We start from the raw sequence: 19,213 nt of genomic DNA on the forward strand, positions 1-19,213 counted from the left end.
AAATACAATCGGCTAAGAAAACTTGGAGAACTTTTGCCCTGAAAATGGGCACCAGACTCCATTTTGTTTGCATCACCATGGTAACCATGGGGTGCCTGGCCGGCATAGCTGCTTCCTGGTCCCACCTCCCACACTTTTGCGGGTTTCTGATTGGTTCTTCCACAGTCACTCAGACAGGACTTCTGGTCCCGCTTTCCAGCCACTAACCTGTACTGCTGTGTTTCAGGTTTCTACCGGAGCTGCTCAGAGCCTGTATTTTTTTTACAAAAAATGCCTACCTGTAAATGCTAATGAAAGATATCTTTTTCAGACAAAATTTAATTCCACAGGTTTCTATGTTACAGTCCTAAATTTAAGCTAGTTCTAAGTTAAATAACCTGACTTTTTCTCTATAGTTGTGTTACTACATAATGTTCTATTGATGAGAGATATCAAATATGCTTCTTTATATTTTACTTTTAATTTTAAAGGTTATGAGGATGCATTTGCTCGCCACAGGAACAAGCCGGCAAAGTTCCTGTGATGACCAAAAAATCCTTATTTTCATTGCTAACTATAAAAATAAAAATGTATACTCAAGGATCTTATTTCAGTTACATCAAGTGACGTCACATAGAAGAGTGCACTCCTAGTTAAAAATAAATTTAAATGGATCCAAATATTTTAAGACCACGTGGTTACATAAAGTTAATACAATTATAAGTTATGTTCTTATTCTTAATATATATATATGTGTGTGTTTAGATATTTAGATAACCTATATTTGTTAATCTATAAATTAATTAGCACATGCCTAATTAATTAGCTAATATATATTTGCCTAATTGTTTTTCTTCAACAGAAAACCCATAATTTATGTTTTATATTTACATTTATCAGATACTCTGCCTTTTCAGTTACAGATATTTGAGATAAATGCGTTTACTATAAATTTGCTTTTAAGTAAAAATACAATCAAGTAATTTCTATCAAAATATAATAATTTGTTTATAGATTCTAAGGTTTTCAAAAATTGTTCCATAGTATAAAAAAAAAAAAAGGCACACATGCCTCCTCCTGGATGAAGAACCTTGGTGTCCTGTGATTTTTTAAAATTTTTTAACCTCGACGTCTCTCGCCGGACTCGGTTTCCGTTAGCCGGACTTGGCATCTGGAGGTCCTTACCGAGATTCGGAAAGCAGAGGTAAGCGGACGAGGCTCACCTTCTAAGGGAGAAGGGGGAAGATTGGATCAAAGATAATTTAAAGAGACAGGGTACGTACCATGGGTAACTCAACAGTGAAACTTCGTCTGGCTAACGAAGTTAAAAAACTGTTAAACAAACAAGGAACAGGAATAAAAACCAAGACAGCAACTGAATTCATTGAAGCTATAGCCCAGGCTTGTCCTTGGTTTCTGACGGGAGGCTTTCTTAATAACAGTGATTGGGATTTGGTAAAGCAGGATCTCCAAAAGTTGTTGAGGGACCAAAGTCCAGATAGAGTCCCGATTGCTACTTTCTCTCTATGGAGATTGGTAAAGGATGCTCTTTTAACTGATAAAGTGAAGATTAAGGAACAGCTTGCTGAATGCAAACAGGCTCTTAATCAGGTCCAAACTGCTGCCACTATTAATCAGGTTATTCAACAAACTTCCAACATACTCGAATCTCAAAGTAAAATTAATCAACATATTTTGCCAGGGATTTTAGCTGCCAACCAAAGAATAGATTTACTCCAAGCTCAGGTAGAAGAATTGGCTGACTTGGTGCTTTTGGGTTGTGTTGACCAACGTGCACATTTATGCATAACCTCTGTCAGATTTAATAATTCCAGGAATGCTTCCCGCATCATCGGTGCTTATTTGGCCGGAAATTGGTCCATGGTGGCAGAAAATTTGATCCAGTCTCAACTGACTCAGATAGCTGTTTTGAACGACACCCGTGTCATGCCGGTGACTTTGGGACAATTCACCCTTTGGATTTCTTCTGCCTTTTCCTTTTTTAAGGAATGGGTGGGAATAGGCATTTTTGGTGCAATGTGTTGCTTTGGTATGTTTCTCTACTTGTGGTTTCTCTGTCGCCTCAAGGCCCGCAGTGCTCACGATAGGGCTATGATCATACAAGCTCTTGCTGCTTTAAAAACTGGCAACTCGCCACAAGTCTGGCTTGTGCATCTTAAACAGTAAACCTTTGACATGGTCGTTGCACTGGGATCGACATGTCCTTCTTTTGTCACTCTTCTAGTGTTGGAACTTCTACCATATCTTTCCTTTGTGCATACCTCTCCTCCCTGCCTTTCTGCACTAGGATCTTTGCTAGCTAATCTTACAGTCCAACTACACCTGCCATTTGATGGTGATGGTCATGGGTCCTGTATATGGAGGCAGTTAAACATTTACCATGACAATGTCCTGTTGGCCACAACACGCTGAGCTGATCTTGCAGTACCCAGTGACGGGCAACTTCCACGCTTGCACTGCAACCTAAGACAGGGGAATGGGGCCTCCCCAGAGACGGGTAAGCACTGCAGGGGCGGTGGACGACCTAAGACAGGGGCTACTTGATTCCCTTTGACATGCAATAAACAAAAGAGGGGAACTTGCTGATAGCAGGCCTTCCCTGGCCCCCGGGGCCCAGCCCCCAATTCCTTGTTCTGCATGTCAAAGTGGCCAGCTCACAGGGCCATGACATATGTGCTCCACAGGAACGTCTTGACCTTTATCTAACAATGGCAGATGTCACAACCAAATTTCTCCCCCTCTCTATTGTCCGTGCCTTTCTCTTAGGGTGTTGCCAACTTAATTTTGTCTGCACTACAAAGACAGCCTCAGCTGTCCCCCTTTGTCTACCATCGTCACGATACAGGATGCGAGGCAAGGCACTGCACTTGAGTGATCCACTTGAGTGGACCTCAAGGGGAGCATGTCCTATTGCATGCAGGTTTGACGTCCACGCCCCGCCCCACGAAAAAAGGCGTCGGCTGATATGGCCTCAGGTTTGGGGAAGGGCCCTCCTTAAGGCTGGGCCATACTATGCAGCCACTTCTGCACAGTGGGATAGGACCTCTACTCTCGCCTGTATTGTCGTAATAAAACAAAAAAGGGGGAACTGTGGTGAGCCGTTTCTGTGAACTGTGGCCGCCATTACAAGATGGCGCTGGTTTCCCCTGTAGTCTGTGACAAACAACTCCTTATCAGAATGAGTTGGCACGCTGTGACTTGGCACCCTATGAGAAAAGTCCACGTGGCAGTTGTGCATTGGGGCTTTATCTGCTTTATTAAGGCTGGGGCACACGGCAGTAGGAGTAGTGGCAGTAGTAGTAGAAGTAGTAGTAGGAGTAGCAGTAGAAGCTAAAAGACATGTCAATACAAAGGCCTGAATAAACAGCTGAAAGAAGAAAAAGTATCAAGGACCTGAATAAACTGCTGAGAGAAGATTCCCGAGTTGCGTCTTCCTTGCGGGCAAGGGGTCGCGACAGACTGTGTTGGCCTATGACAGCTTTTTGGCTTTCTGTCATCCTAATGAGCTTTGGCCTCTGTGGCTTATTAACTTTTATGTCTTCTTGATTAGCCTTTTGGATTATTAGTTGAAAATTTGGTTGTCTTACAATTTACCAACATCAAGGATGTGAAATTTTCTAGTTTCAGCGGCTTTATCTTACCTGTTCTGACACCTATTCTAATAATATTGTAAAGTATCTTATTGTTTATATTTGTGGCTCCCCTCATCTCAAGAATCCTGTTTCTTAATTTAAAATTATTTCCGCTATTCTGAGAATCCACCTGTGGGTAGACAAAGCCTTGTCTACCTGTGGATCTCATCTGTCAGTTGTCTGCTTATTTTTCAAAACATGCATAGAAGTGAACCTCAGACCAGCTATATCATTTTATTCTTGAAATTTTGTGGTTACTTCTCTGATGTACTCCTCTCCTGAATCCCTTCATCTATGGTCTAAGGATCAGGGACATTAAAAGTGTCCTAGGGAGGCCCCACAGGACCTGTGGCATCCAACTGGAATATATATTGTAAAATGTTGCAAAGCTAAACACCTAGTCCTCTCCATTTAGCCTCCTTGGTAACATTATTTTTGTTGTTCCATGGCTTTTATTTCTTGTCAGGAATCATAGGACACTGGGGTAGCCACTGCTGAGGAGGGTGTTTTGGGGAGTTTTTAAAATAGCAACAAATCCTCCATTTGCAAACGTGAATATTTTCTGGAGATGGAAGGTGATGATAGTTTACTGCAAGGTCAGTGTAATTAATGGCTATAAATGTGCACTTTGCAGTGAAGAATTTCCATTTTTCCCCAAATATTGATTTTACTGTAATAAAATGTAAATAAAAGCAAGATTCATCCCTAAAAAGAAATTAAAGAAATTAATTATACCCAGGAGATTATTTTTCAATAGTGGAAGGACTACAAACACTTTTGACATTTTCTCCTCTTCTTCCTCCATGATTAATATGAGGGAGTCCTTAGAGTGGGCCAATTTAACTAATTATGAGCTTTGAGCATTGAGTCTCCAAGGTCTTATAAAAGTCAATGTCAGCTTGTGCCTCTAGTCCCTCAGCTCAATGGCTCCAGTCTAATGTATGCCATACCTATGTCTCTTCCATCCATGGTTTGGATCAGGAGGCTGTGCTTATATTAATCCTAAAGCCTGAGCAGGAGGTCATTTACTACCAAGCAGGGAGGAGTGTTGGAACCACAGTTCTTCATCATGACCCAACAGAGACACAGGGCAAATCAGTAAGTGTAGGAACTGAAGGATGGAGGAGGGACTACCCAAAGCATTGTTTTCTCTTCATCAGGAAAGTCAAAATATCTAGGTAGTTGTATTGGAGAAGAATAATGTGCAAAATTTTAGTTATGAGTACTCTGAGTTTGCATATGTGATTTTTGCAAGAGAAATCTTTCCTTCCACACTCTGCTTTCCATAGCCTGTTATCCACCATAGCAAAAAAAAAAAAAAAAAAATTGCACCCTTTTCAACTGTGTCCTAAGCACTGTGATAGTATCCATAGCCTCATGAATCATTATTGGAGAATTTTGAGTGCCAAGTGCTGAGCTATGTGATTCATGTAGATTGTTTGAATTTACCTGCAAAGTTCTTCCCAAGGTATAAGTACTACATGATTTTTACAAAGACCAAAGGAGCACAGCTGTTTATGTAAATTTGTGCTAGATGTTTAGGTTGGGTAGAATAACTGAAGCCATGTTTGACTTGAGCTGTGGATTTGAGACACAGGGTGTCTGGGCTCAACAATGCTGACAGGTTGTCCCCTCTCAAGCCAACCCTGCATTTCTTTTTCTTGTATTTCAGGATGGGACTTTAATATTGCTCCCATTTTGGAATTTCTGTTAGTTCTAGGGATACAATAATGTGTGACATTTGCTTCACAAATTCAGGTAGAATGGATGAGATGACTGTGATCTAAGAAAAAGAAGACACAAAATAATTCTATACAGACCTCCCTCCTTCCGCACTCTGGGATGTCCTTGCAGCTGTCCATATCCTCCTGTTCTTATAAATAGAGCCCTCAATTTGAAAAGGGGTACACTTGTACATTGCTGGTGGGACTGCAAATTGGTGCAGCCATTTTGGAAAGCAGTATGGAGATTTCTTGGAAAGCTGGGAATGGAACCACCATTTGACCCAGCTATTCCCCTTCTCAGTCTATTCCCTAAAGACCTAAAAAGAGCATGCTACAGGGACACTGCTACATCGATGTTCATAGCAGCACAATTCACAATAGCAAGACTGTGGAACCAACCTAGATGCCCTTCAATAGACAAATGGATAAAAAAAATGTGGCATTTATACACAATGGAGTAATACTCTGCATTGAAAAATGACAAAATCATAAAATTTGCAGGGAAATGGATGGCATTAGAGCAGATTATGCTAAGTGAAGCTTTCCAATCCCTAAAAAACAAATGCCAAATGTTTTCTTTGATATAAGGAGAGTAAATAAGAACAGAGTTGGGAGGAAGAGCATGAGAAGAAGATTAACATTAAACAGGGGTGAGAGGTGGGAGGGAAAAGGAAAGAGAAGGGAAATTGCATGGAAATGGAAGGAGACCCTCAGTGTTATACAAAATTGCATACAAGAGGAAGTGAGGGGAAAGGGAAAAAACAAGGGGGAGAAATGAATTACAGTAGATAGGGTAGAGAGAAAAGATGGGAGGGGAGGGGATGGGGGATAGTAGAGGATAGGAAAGGCAGCAGAATACAACAGACACTAGTATAGCAGTATGTCAAACAGTGGATGTGTAACCGATGTGACACTGCAATCTGTATACGGGGTAAAAATAGGAGTTCATAACCCACTTGAATCAAGGTGTGAAATATATGTCAAGAACTATGTAATGTTTTGAACAACCAACAATAAAAATTAAAGAAAAAAAAATAAAAAAAGAAAAGGGGACATAGTGTATCATTTCTATTTCATTACTATGCAGGAAACTGGAAAGAGTTATTAATGTATTTGTTATGTGCCTGCAGTTCAGCCTCTGGATTATGTTCAAATATTCTTAAGGTTGGAAAATAATGAAAAAATTAGCACATCAGACTCAGAGTTTCACAATTTCATTTTGACTGCTGCTGTTGGCTCCAAGTTAGTATTTCTTGAACATACTTCAGGTTGTTAGTATCTCTGAAAATCAATATTGTCATTCAAACAGATTTCTAGTTGATACATATGTATTAAGTAGAGATTAAAAAGAAAATGGGTATTCCCTAAGTGATTAATATGTGATGAATGTATAAAACAGGGGAAAATAAAAGTTGGCTGGTTATTATTAATATGGCAATATGGCAAGGTTAATCTATATACTCCATCAAATAAAATGTCTTATGACCTGAAGTTAGTCAGCCTTTTCCTGTAATGTTATATTTTAATTGTACCCTTATATGATGTATGTTTGGTGAGGATTGCCTTATTTCTGATTCCCTAGAGACTTTAACATATTTGGTATAAAGGACATAAAAACATATTAAACACTGGATAGAACTTCCTTTGTTCACAGATCCTGGCCTTAATCTGGGTGTCTTCAACACACTTGAGGCTTTTCTGTCTTTGCCTTTACCTTCTTAGGAAAGTGCCATAGAACAAGAGATATGAGTAACAACTCTTGTTTTTGCCTTTGTCATGGGCCCGTGGGCCCTATACTCATGCTTCACAGCATCTAAAGCATTCAGTTATTTTTTAGAAAACAACAGAGATTTTCATAGGCATAAGAAAAGCAAACTAGGTACTAATGGGAGTGACAGGAAACCTCCTTCATTGGGCTGAGACACATGTTAAACTTCCACATCATTCCATCTTTCCCATGTCCTTTGACAATAGTGTTCACCAGCAGATAGCAAGTAGGTAAACAGAGCACTGACTGTTTCTTAGTGAATTCTTAAGAAAAACCCCACAATGGTCAAGTGTTTATTAAGATGCAAACATGTATATTGCAAGCTATACATGGTGTGACCATGAGTGTTATTCTTCCTATTTCCATTAAGTAGTACGAGCACAGAGAGGTACTACTTATGTAGCAGGTCAATATACATGCCAAGAATGTGTATTTAGTAACTCCTAGTGCAGGCTATTTCCCCTTTTACTATAGTAAAATGTAGATAATACTCCCAATACAATATAAATTTTCTGGAGTAGATACTTCAGATGAATTGTTCTTAGCTGGTTCTCAGGGGTAATTTTGATAGTGCATATTAGGGAAACAGTGGGTACACATGATGATGAATTTTTTTTTCCTGAGACAATAGATATAGGTGATTAATAATAATATTAACATTCATCTACACTGGATGTGAAAAAACTATCCACTACACACTCATTATAATTTTCACTTGTGTGAAATAGACAAAAAAATTTTGGGGTAGGGGGTACTGGGTATTGAACTCAGGGGCACTCAACCACTGAGCCACATCCCCAGACCTATTTTGTATTTTATTTAGAGACAGGGTCTCACTGAGTTGCTTAGCACCTCCCTTTTGCTGAGGCTGGCTCTGAACTCTCCATCCTCCTACTTCAGCCTCCCAACTTGCTGGGATTACAGGCATGTGCTACTGCGCCCAGCTAGACATAACAATTTTGAAAGTAGTATTATAATAATAAACTTAAAAGTTACATGATGTCCCTCTCTCAGGTCATGCTGTACATCACTTAAAGCTTTGGAGACAGGTATTTGTACTTCACAGGGAGACTAAAAAGCACATGTTGATGTCCATTAGTACATTTCAGGGACAAGAGAAGTTGTGCTGTGCACTCCTTAGATGAACTTATTTACCTTTTGGATATTTCTGAGAAAACGGTTTATGAATAAATAAATCAATTGTTATGGAAACATTGACAAAAGCATCTGTCCACCAAATTCATGATAGTAGCTATGTTTGGAGGAGAGCTATGCAGAAGAAAGGAATCATGTAGAGGTACCAAGAGCTCAAATTTCAAAGATAATAATTCAAATCTTGATATGATTTTAGTTGTGAAACAATTATTACCAAATGTTTATATTTTCAAATTGATATTCTGTTTTATTCATTGTAATAACAGGTAATGAGACTGCACCATATCTTAAATCTTAATGCCAGTTATAATTTAAGACAGTCAGATATTCTCATGAAATTGGGTTTGGTGTGACACCAGGCTATCTGAATGTTTTAACATTTACGTAGGCAAATATGTTGATACACAAGATTGAAAGCCACTAGTTAAGCAATATATTTTATTTAAAAAATTCTTACAACAATGATGCAAATTAGGTCATTTTTTAAAATTTCTTTGTCCATATGAAGAATCTGTTCCTGTGAGTTCACAATGGTTCATGTGCTTTTCTCTTTTGCCTCTTATCTCAATTAAATCATAGTGAGACCTGACAAAAATCATAATCCTGAGGTTTCTTCACAGAGCAGAACTAATTATAATTCATATACCAGAGAGATTGATGTGAAAGTTTTAAAAGTTTTTTTTTTTTTAGATTTTTTAGTTGTCAATGGACTTTATTTATTTACTTATATGTGGTGCTGAGGATCTAACCCAGTACCTCATGCATGCTAGGCAAGCACTCTACACTGAGCCACAAACCCAGCCCCTGATGTTAATACTTATATGATAATCAAAAAAGGTTGGAACTTAAACTAGGTTTGGGGGGCATATAACTGGTGTAATGAGAGTGATTATGATCAGAAAAATAGTGCTGGATGGGAGCATATTATCATAGATTATTCTATGAAAAACCAAAGAGGAAATTAAATTTGGTGCATGCATGATGATGTCATAGTGAACTTAATTGCCAGGCATGGTGGAACATGTCTGTAATCCAGAGGCTTGGGCGTCCGAGGCAGGAGTATTGTGAGTTCAAAGCCAGCCTCAGCAAGGGCTAGGTGCTAAGCAACTCAGTGAGACCCTGTCTCTAAATTAAATACAAAATAGGACTGGGGGTATGGCTCAGTGATTGAGTGCCCCTGAGTTCAATCCCCAGTATAAAAAAAATTAAAACAAACTCAGCTGTTATGTATAAATATTAGACACTAATAAAATCATTAAAAAATCCTGCAAGGGATGGTTTTTCCTCACCAGATAGGTATGGGGCTAATATAAATAAACTTGTATAAAATTTAAAATAATCAAAACTGTAATATTTCATTATTTTTTTTCTTTTCTAATAATTAATTTATTTTAATTAGATATAAATGACAGCAGAATGCATTTTGATTCATTGTACACAATTGCAGCATAACTTTTCATTTCTTTGGCTGTAAACGATGTAGTGTCACACCATATGTGCAGTCATACATGTACCTAGGGTAATGATGTCCATTTCATTCCACCATCTTTCCTTCCCCCATGCACCCTTCCCAGCCTTCCCTCACCTTTGCCCAATCAAAGTTTCTCCATTTTTCCCACCCCCCCAATTATGGATCAGCATCCACTATCAGATGTTTTTTTGGGATTGGCTTACTTCACTTGGATGATATTCTCCAACTCCATCCATTTAACTTCAAATGCCATAATTTTATTCTTTTTAAGTCTGAGTAGTAGTTCATTGTGTATATACATACACAATTTCTTTATCCATTCATCTATTGAAGGGTATCTAGATTCCTACACAGTTCACCTATTGTGAATTGAGCTGCTGTGAACATTGATGTGGCTGCATTACTGTAGTATGCTGATTTTAAGTCCTTTTGGTATAGACAGAGGAGTGGGATAGCTGGGTCAAATGTTGGTTCCATTCCAAGTTTTCTAAAAAATCTCCATACTGCTTTCCAGATTGGTTGCACCAATCGCCTCTTTTTTCTTTCACATGAGTCTAATCAGATTCCAAACAGCAACCCACTGATTGCAAATAGTTTGTGTGTTTTATTTGGCCCGGACAGTTTTATTAAAATAATTCCAATTCCTTGTCTTATTTGAGAATTTGAACATTCTGTATCATTGTACAGCTAGGGTAATGACAGGCACTGACACAAAAGAATGGTGTAACTGCCATTCTGCTGGCATGAGATGAAATTTTAAGAGTAGTTTTGATTTGCATTTCTCTAATTACTAGAGATGTTGAACACTTTTTCATATATTTTTTGATCAAATGTATATCTTCTTCTGAGAAGTGTCTGTTTAACTTCTTAGCCCATTTATTGATTCATTTTTTTTGTTGTTGTTGTTTTGTGTGCGTGTGTTAAGTTTTTTGAGTTCTTTATATATCCTGGAGATTAGTGCTTTTATTTTGAGAGGAAATAAATATTACTTGAATTGGGCTGCCATCACTTCAGAAATGAGAAATTAAACATTTTGATTCAGGAATAAAAAGATACTAGATGACATATGGTCAGATTTTTTTTTTTACGTATTTGTCACTCAAATTTATTAGTAGTTTACAATTAAGCAAAAAGGAAATATTGTATTACAGACAAAGTTAAACGCTAGATAATACTAAGTATTGGGAGTTATGGGGATCTGCATACAGTACTGACAGAAATGCAATCTGGAAATCAATATGGAAGTGCATGGTCATATCAAGAGCATACAAGCAGCACCTACTTCAGGACATATATATATATTTTTCTGTTCCTGTCCTTGTACCTGGTCATGGTGCTTGGGAACCTGCTCATCATCCTGGCTGTCAGCTCTGACTCCCACCTCCACACCCCCATGTACTTCTTCCTCTCCAACCTGTCCTTGGCTGACATCGGCTTCATCTCCACCACTGTCCCAAAGATGCTCAAGAATATTCAAACTCACAGCAGAGCCATCTCCTATGTGGGCTCCCTGACACAGATGTCTCTTTTTATCATATCTGTATGTATGGATGATCTGCTTCTGACCATGATGGCCATCTGTTACCCCCTGCGTTATCCAGTCATTATGAACACTTGCCTCTGTGACTTATTAGTTTTGGTGACTTTTTTTGTTGGCTTTTTGGAATCCCAGCTGCACAATTTGATTGCATTACAGGTTACCACCTTCAAGGATGTGGAAATTTACAATTTCTTTTGTGTTCCTTCTGAAGTACTCAGACTTTCCTGTTCTGACCCCTTCACCAATAACCTAGTTGTGTACTTTGGCAGTGCCATCTTTGGCCTTTTCCCATCTTAGGGATCTTTAACTCTGACTATAAAATAATTTCTTCCATTCTGAGAATACAACCTCAGGTGGGACATACAAAGCCTTCTCCACCTGTGGGTCTCACCTGTCAGTTGTTTGCTTATTTTATGGAACAAGCATTGGAGTGTACCTTGGTCCAGCTATGTCACATTCATCTAGAAAGGTTTCAGAGGCCTCAGTGTTGTACACAGTTGTCACCCCCATGCTGAATGCCTTCACTACAGCCTGAGGAACAGAGACATTTGAAACACTGTGAGGAGGCTTCTTTGTAGAATTATCTGTTCTTATTATCTGGGACATCAACTTAATGTTTAGTTTGGAATAACAATAAAATTTGACATCAATACCTGTAAATCTTGCCTCTTTGGTCACCTTATTTTTGTAGTTTATTAACTTTAATTTCTAACATTCATGGTGAGATTGCTGTTGTCAGCACTGGAGAGAGGCAGTAATGGGGTATGAAGGTTCAATTAGGAAAGATCAAAATTTATTAGAAATTTGTGTTGGTGATAGTTTTCCAACAACATGAATATAATTAATGCCAATTAACTGTGAAGTTAACAAGGCTTAAAATGGTACATTTAAATTGCAGACGATAGAAAATATAAATAAAAATGTGATTCTCAAATGTACAAAAAGGTGATTTCTAGAAAATAAAACTAGAAAAGGTAGCACAAATAGATGAGGCTAAGCAAGGCAAAACTTGTGATTTTATTTGAGGTACATTTTAGAAATCACATCACTCCAGGATGAAGTGTCATTTGAAAACTGTTCATCATTAAACTCACATTTTACATAGCGATGGGATTCTTTATTTGAATAATTCACTGGAGAACAAAATTATGTGATTTCTATGTGTGAGTATACTCCAATGAAACCCATTTTATGTGTTTATAATTTGGTAATTAGAAAAAAAAATAGAAAGGAGACCAGTACGGTAGAGTAAGGGGATAAGGTGGAAGAGAAGGGAAAGGAAAGAGAAGGTACTGGGGAATGAGGTGGAGCAAGTTATACTCTGTGGTGATAGTTTTCTAACAATCATGTCACAATAAATCTGATTATTATGTACAATTATAATGTACCATTAAGACCATAAAATTAACAAAATTTCTTTTTTCTTTTTCTTTTTGGTACCAGGGATTGAACCCAGAGGTACTTGACAACTGAGCCACATCCCCAGGCCTATTTTGTATTTCATTTAGAGACAGGGTCTCACGTTTTGTTGAGGCTGGCTTTGAAATTGTGATCCTTTTGCCTCAGCCCCCTGAGCCTCTGGGATTACAGGCATATGCCACTGTGCCCCACAATAAAATTTCTTAAAACAATCATATAATGTGAATAATTGTTATACCCATTTTACACATGAGGAAATTCCCCAGGTGTGTTCATAATATTGCTGTAATTGTCTCTTTTTTATCTGTTTTCTATCAAATCAGAGTGGCCTGACAAAATAATAAACTGGGTTTGTCTTCAGGGAGCTGAGGCAAGAGAGTTATAGTCCATGTATCAGGAAGAATTGACAAAAAAAATCTATTAATTAGGTATACAGTTGGCACCGAATCTTGGGGTTTGGTATGTTCCCTGTTGCCAAAATCTTCAACCATAATAAAAGAGGCTTTATGACCAGAAAAATAAAATAAAAGTATTTCCAGGCTACTACAAAAGGGAGAATGAAAATGGAGAAAAATACTAGAAGACATCTTATAAACAACACTCTCTATTTTCCCAGAATATGGTCAAACAATGCATTAACAGAGAATCTTACACATGTCACAAAATTCTTACTCCTGGGCACCTGTGGTGGTTGAGATGTTTAGTCATCCCTCCTTGGACTGTCCATGTTCCTGCTCCTTATCCTGCCAACACCTCTGCAACCTGAACTGGGTCTGCCAAGGTCTTAAAGATGACAGTGAACATCCAAATCCACAGTAGAATAATCTCTTTTGTGGGTTGTATTATACAGATGGCTTTTTTTTCTTGATTTTGAAAGCATATGCGATATGCTTCTGAGTAACATGGCCTATGGACTGTAGCCATCTGTCTCCCCTGCATTTCCCAGTCATCAGGAACCCTCACTTCTGTGATTTCTTAGTTTGGTGTCTTACATGGTTAACCCTTTGGCTTCCCAGATGCACAGTTTGATTATGATTCCCTACTTTATGGATGTGGAAATTTCCAGGTTTTTCAGTGATTCTTCTCAACTCCTTAATCACACCTGACCTGATACCTTCTCTAATAATATTGTCAGGTATTCTTTTTTGTACCATGTTTTTTTTTCCATCTTAGGAAGTCTTTTATCTTTTTTAAAAAATTGTTTCCTTGATTCTGAGGCTCTCATATCAGCTGATAAACATAAATGCTTCTGTCCTGTAAGACTCTTTCATCAGTTGTTGGTTTATAATGTGGAACCATCATTGGAGTGTTCCTTGGTTCAGTTTTGTCAAAATCTCTGAGATATTGCCTTAGTCATTTATATTTTGCTCATCCATGTCCTGAATCCCTTCATCTTCAGACTGAGGATCAAGTACATAAAAAGTATCACAAGGAGGCTTCACAGTAGAACTGTCTGGAGCTAAGCAATCAGTTTAAATGTAGGGTGGAAAAGGCAACAAAACTACAAAAATAAACCTGGAAATCTAGCCTGCCTTTCAGTCACATTTTTGAATAATGACTTCAATTTGTCATCCCTTTTGATGGGAGAATGTTGGGAGCCAATTTTGTGGCTGGGAGGAATGGCAAGATTTTTATTTTGTGTAGAAATTTTCAGTTTGGCTAGGGATGCTGGTGATGGATGCACCACAGTGTGAGTGTGATTAATGCTGCTGATCTCTGCCCTTGGCAATGGGGAAAATTGCCATTTTTAGAGGGAGTGAAATTTCACCATCATAAAAATGGAACAAGGCAAAGGAAAAAATTAATGAAAGAAACGATAATACCCAGGAGCTTCCTCTGGTGTAGAGGAAGAGCCCAAGAGCTTTTGTGGACACTGATTTTTCTCTTCCTCAGCTGGCATTGATATGAGGAGACTTTTAGAGTTTGTGATAACCTGGACCAATTTGACTAATTAGGAGCTCTGTGCATTGGGCTTCCAAGGTCATATAACAGTCAACAATCAGTCTGTGCCTGCAGCCCTTCAGTTTGATGGCTCAAGTCCAGTGGGCTCCAACCCTGTGCCTCCTCTTTCCATGGTTGATCTGCTTCAGGAAGCTCCTATCTGAGACTGCATGGACAGAAATCCTGGGGCAGAGCCTGAGGCTTAATTGAGTACCAGGCATCAGATGGGCTCTGGATCTTCACTCCTTGGCCATGAACCACCAGAGTCCCAGTGCAAATCAGTAAGAGCTGAGGGAGGTGAATGACGGAGTATGAACTGTATGAAGCATTGTTTCCTCATCACCAGGACAGACACGCATTTTGGGAGAGCAGATGGGGGAAAAAGAATGGGTCAAATTTCAGTTACCAGGATTGTGAAGTTTATGATCTTGGTTATCGTGGGGTTTTAGAAATCTCATTCAGAGTCTTGCTTTCCTCTATCCTGGTTCTACTTCCCATGGACAGCTCTCAGACCATAACAGAAAGTAGGTCCCACTGAACTCTTTCCTAAGCTCTCCAAGACATTTATGAAGGTGATGATGAGCTTGAGGATAGTGTCCATCACATCATGAGCCAATATTAATTGGCTTTTACAGATTTTTAGCTTTAGTAAATTTACTACTGAAATTCCCTTTTTGTTTAATAATACTTAAGCACTGTTATGTGCCAGTCATGGGTGTGGGCATTTTATACATGCTGAGTGTTTTTAAATGATAAAATCTTCTTGACTAATTAACCCCTCTGGCAGAATTGGAAAAAAATAATATCCAGGATTCAAATACATGTTTATCTGATCAAAATTTGTTTTTTAAAATATTTTTATTGACATATATTAATGACACAGAGTAGTGGGTTTCATTGTGGCATATTCATACATGTATATAGCATAATTTGATCAATCCTCCCTTCCTCCATTCAGTCCCTCCTCCTTCCTTCTCCTGACTTCTGCCTGTACTCTGTCTCTCTTATTATTGTTATATTTCTGAGCTCCAGACTCTGTCTTTGCATTCTATATAGATTGTATCAATTTATGATGGAGTATGAACTGTATGAAGCATTGTTTCTCATAGTTTTCCCAATGTCAAAAGTGCCTCATTACTTTTATTTTTCAGGAAAGAAAGAAGCACAATATTTTTATGTATTTTGTGGTAGGATTTTAGGTTGAAAATCTGAAGTCCTGTTTGAATTGAGGTTTGATTAGAGACAGAGAATTTGAGCAGGTTAGGCAGGATGGCCTTACCAGGCCTTGTCCTGCCAGGTGGCCTTGTCCCCTGTGAACATTCCCCTTCCCTGTCACTCAAGGATGAGACCCTCCTTCACTGTGCACTTCAGTTTGGAATTTTTTGGTGGAGCACAGGACAGATCAGTGGGTGGCATCTGGTGCTACAATTATAGGAAGAATATCTGAAATCAGGGTGAATTCAGAGAAAAAGAAGACAGACACTAATTCAGTATAGATCCTCTCTCGCCACCCCAGGATATCCCTGCAGCTGTACACACGTTCCTCATTCTTGACATCAACCTGATCTCAAAAGCAGTCTGAAGTTCAGGTCTTGATTTCATTACTACTCAGTAGTCTAGAAAGAATTTTAATATGCACCTGGGGTGGAACTGTAGCTAAGACCTCTGTACCTCTGCTCTCTTTGGATTGTTGGGAACAATGAGCAGAAGAGGTGCATGTCACCCAGAGGTGGAGAATTCAGTTTTGAGCCCTGAGGTCTAAGTTTCCATTGCTGTGATAAAGAACAGGGTACAGACTCTCTTAGCCTAGGCCTTGTCTTCTGAGTTGAGTTTTAATTGAGGCAACTGCATCAAAAAAGGATTAAACAGATAAAGGATAACCTGTATGTTGTTAATATTTGGTGAGTATAATAAAAAACTCAGAGATTAAAAGCCACGGCTTACATGGCAGGCAAATTATCAACAATTGAGTGATATTCCTAGACCCAGGAATTTAAACAGGCTTGTTAAAAAGATTATAAAGTATATAAAGTGGGAAAATATTGTCACCATGTTATAAATGAGAAATTTGCCAGATGTGCTTACATTATTTTGGGCATTTTTCTCCTTTGCCTTGTTTCCAAACTATATCCTAGTGAAAGGTGATGAAATAACGAACCCGAGTTTCCTTCAGGTTGTTGAAGTAAATGAACTGCAATCCATGTTTCAGGAAGAATTGTCATGAATATGTCTATCTGATGAAAACTCAGGAAATTAAGTTTGATAATGAAATCTAGAGTTTGGAGCTTTGCCTGGGGTCAAAGTCCTTCCTGAAAAGGATTCACTTTGTGATCAGAGAAACAGTGAAAGAGCATTACCAGCTCACTAAAGAACAGAGAATCTAGAAAGAAAAGTCCCACATATCTGTCCTTACCACAGATGTGGTGCTGCATTGATAGAGGGTGCAGGTGAATCAGTGTTGAGGAAAATGTTCAAAAATATTCTCAACATTTCATCATGCTTTGACCAGTGGCCAGTGCAGTGTGCACTTATTCTGTATTTGCTGTCAGAGATGTTATACATTTGTGTATTTTCTAAAAATGTTTATAAAAATTAGAAGTACATCAAATCCAAGAATAGGAATTACAAATAAGTATTCATAAAATGCAAACTACATTTGAGTGGATATTTACTTGCAAAAAGGAGGGAAATTAGAAATCCAAGATTAATGAGAAGTCGCTGGGAGGAAATTGGCCCATAACACAGTTTTGATTATGAGCTATCAACTTTAATTTAGTATCAGTATCTACAGTCTTAAGTCTTATAAATGTTTTCTAAATATTCTATGTATAGGAGCATCATGCCATGGTTTCAGATAAAAATAGATACATTTGAGTGCTTCTTAAATTACTTTTTAATGATTATTTCTTCTGAAAGTGAAAAGGCTATTGCTTATTGTTTATTTCTTTCTTAAAAGAAACAGAGAATAAATGATATTATTCTTTATCCAGGCTGTCTTTTACTGTGATTGGGAGCTTGTGTATAATGTTATGGGTCTTTTTTATTTTATTTTATTTTATTTTATTTATTTATTTATTTTGTGTGTGTGTGGTACTGGAGATTGAAACCAGGGCGCTTGCCCACTGTGTCACATCAATAGCCATTTTTATTTTTATTTTTTAATTTTAAGACAAGGTCTCACAAAGTTGCTTAAAGCCTTGCCAAATTGCTGAGGCTGCCCTTGAATTTATCTCGGCCTCCTGAGTCACTGGGATTACAGGTCTGTACCACAACATCTGGCTTATATTATTGGTCTTATAACATTGTTGAGTGTCTGTAATGCAGGTGTATGTAGAAGGAGCAGGAAAACAGAGAAACCAATAGTATGAGAGTTCCAATATGGTTGGGTTTATCACAATGATAAATACTGCTGAAGGGTATAATCCAGAAGTGTGAATACTTAATATGTGAATATATGAGTTCAAAATACATACAGAACTGTGGGTGCCTGTTTACATGTTTCTTTTTTCCCATTTATTTCAAAAAGTGTACAAATAATATAGAAGAAAAAAATCTAAGAATCATATCAGAATTTCATCTTCGTGGTTTCTCAGAAGATCCAGACCTGCAGCCCATCCTCTTTGGACTGTTCCTGTCCATGTACCTGGTCACAGTGCTTGGGAACCTGCTTGTCATCCTGGCTGTCAGCTCTGACCCCCACCTACACACCCCCATGTACTTCTTCCTCTCCAACCTGTCCTTGGCTGACATCTGCTTCATCTCCACCACAGTCCCAAAGATGCTCACAAACATCCAGACTCACAGCAGAGCCATCTCCTCTGTGGGCTGCCTGACACAGATGTCTCTGTTTGTCATATTTGGATGCATGGATGATCTGCTTCTGACTGTAATGGCCTATGACCACTTCATGGCCATCTGTCACCCCCTGCATTATCCAGTCATTATGAACCTTCATCTGTGTGGATTCTTAGTTTTGGTGTCTTTGTTGTTTGCTCTTTTTGAATCCCAGCTTCATATTCTGATTGCATTAGGGTTTACCAACTTCACAGAGGTGGAAATTTCTAATTTCTTCTGTGACCCTACTCAAGTCCTTAGTCTTTTCTGTTATGGCAACTTCTCTGGTAACATGATCAAGTATTTTCTTGGTGCCATCTATGGTTTTCTCCCAGTCTTAGGGATCCTTTTATCTTACTATGAAATTGTTTCTTCCATTTTGAAGATCCCATCTTTGAGTGGGAAGTACAAAGCCTCCTCTGCCTGTGGGTCTCACCTGTCAGTTGTTTGCTTATTTTATGGAACAGGCATTGGAGCACACCTTGGTTCAGCTGTGTCATCCTCCCCCAAGAAAGACGTGGTGTCTTCAGTGATATACAGTGTGGTCACCCCCATGCTGAACCCCTTTATCTACAGCCTGAGGAACAGGGACATTAAAGGTGCCCTGAGGAGGCTCCTCAGTAGAACAGTCTAATCTCAGGAATTTTGACCTCCATTTGATAAGTAGTTAGGAAAATGCAATAAAATGAAGCAAATAAATCCGTAAATACTGCATTATTAATAATATTT

The 19,213-nt window shown here is 38.4% G+C and overlaps 1 protein-coding gene across 1 annotated transcript; it reads left to right on the plus strand.

Moving 5' to 3' along the window:
- Positions 1-18,287: 18,287 nt before the first annotated feature.
- On the plus strand, positions 18,288-19,118 carry LOC144253900 (olfactory receptor 7E178-like). Its single transcript, XM_077796559.1, has one exon. It carries the CDS (start codon positions 18,288-18,290, stop codon positions 19,116-19,118), a length of 831 nt encoding a protein of 276 aa, XP_077652685.1.
- Positions 19,119-19,213: the final 95 nt, after the last annotated feature.

Source organism: Urocitellus parryii, chromosome 3 (assembly GCF_045843805.1).
Source record: "Urocitellus parryii isolate mUroPar1 chromosome 3, mUroPar1.hap1, whole genome shotgun sequence".
NCBI classification, from domain to species: Eukaryota; Metazoa; Chordata; class Mammalia; order Rodentia; family Sciuridae; genus Urocitellus; species Urocitellus parryii.

Bases quoted from the DNA above. Each gene is read 5' to 3' on its own strand.
- LOC144253900 (XM_077796559.1), top strand. From the start codon at position 18,288: ATGTACCTGGTCACAGTGCTTGGGAACCTGCTTGTCATCCTGGCTGTC.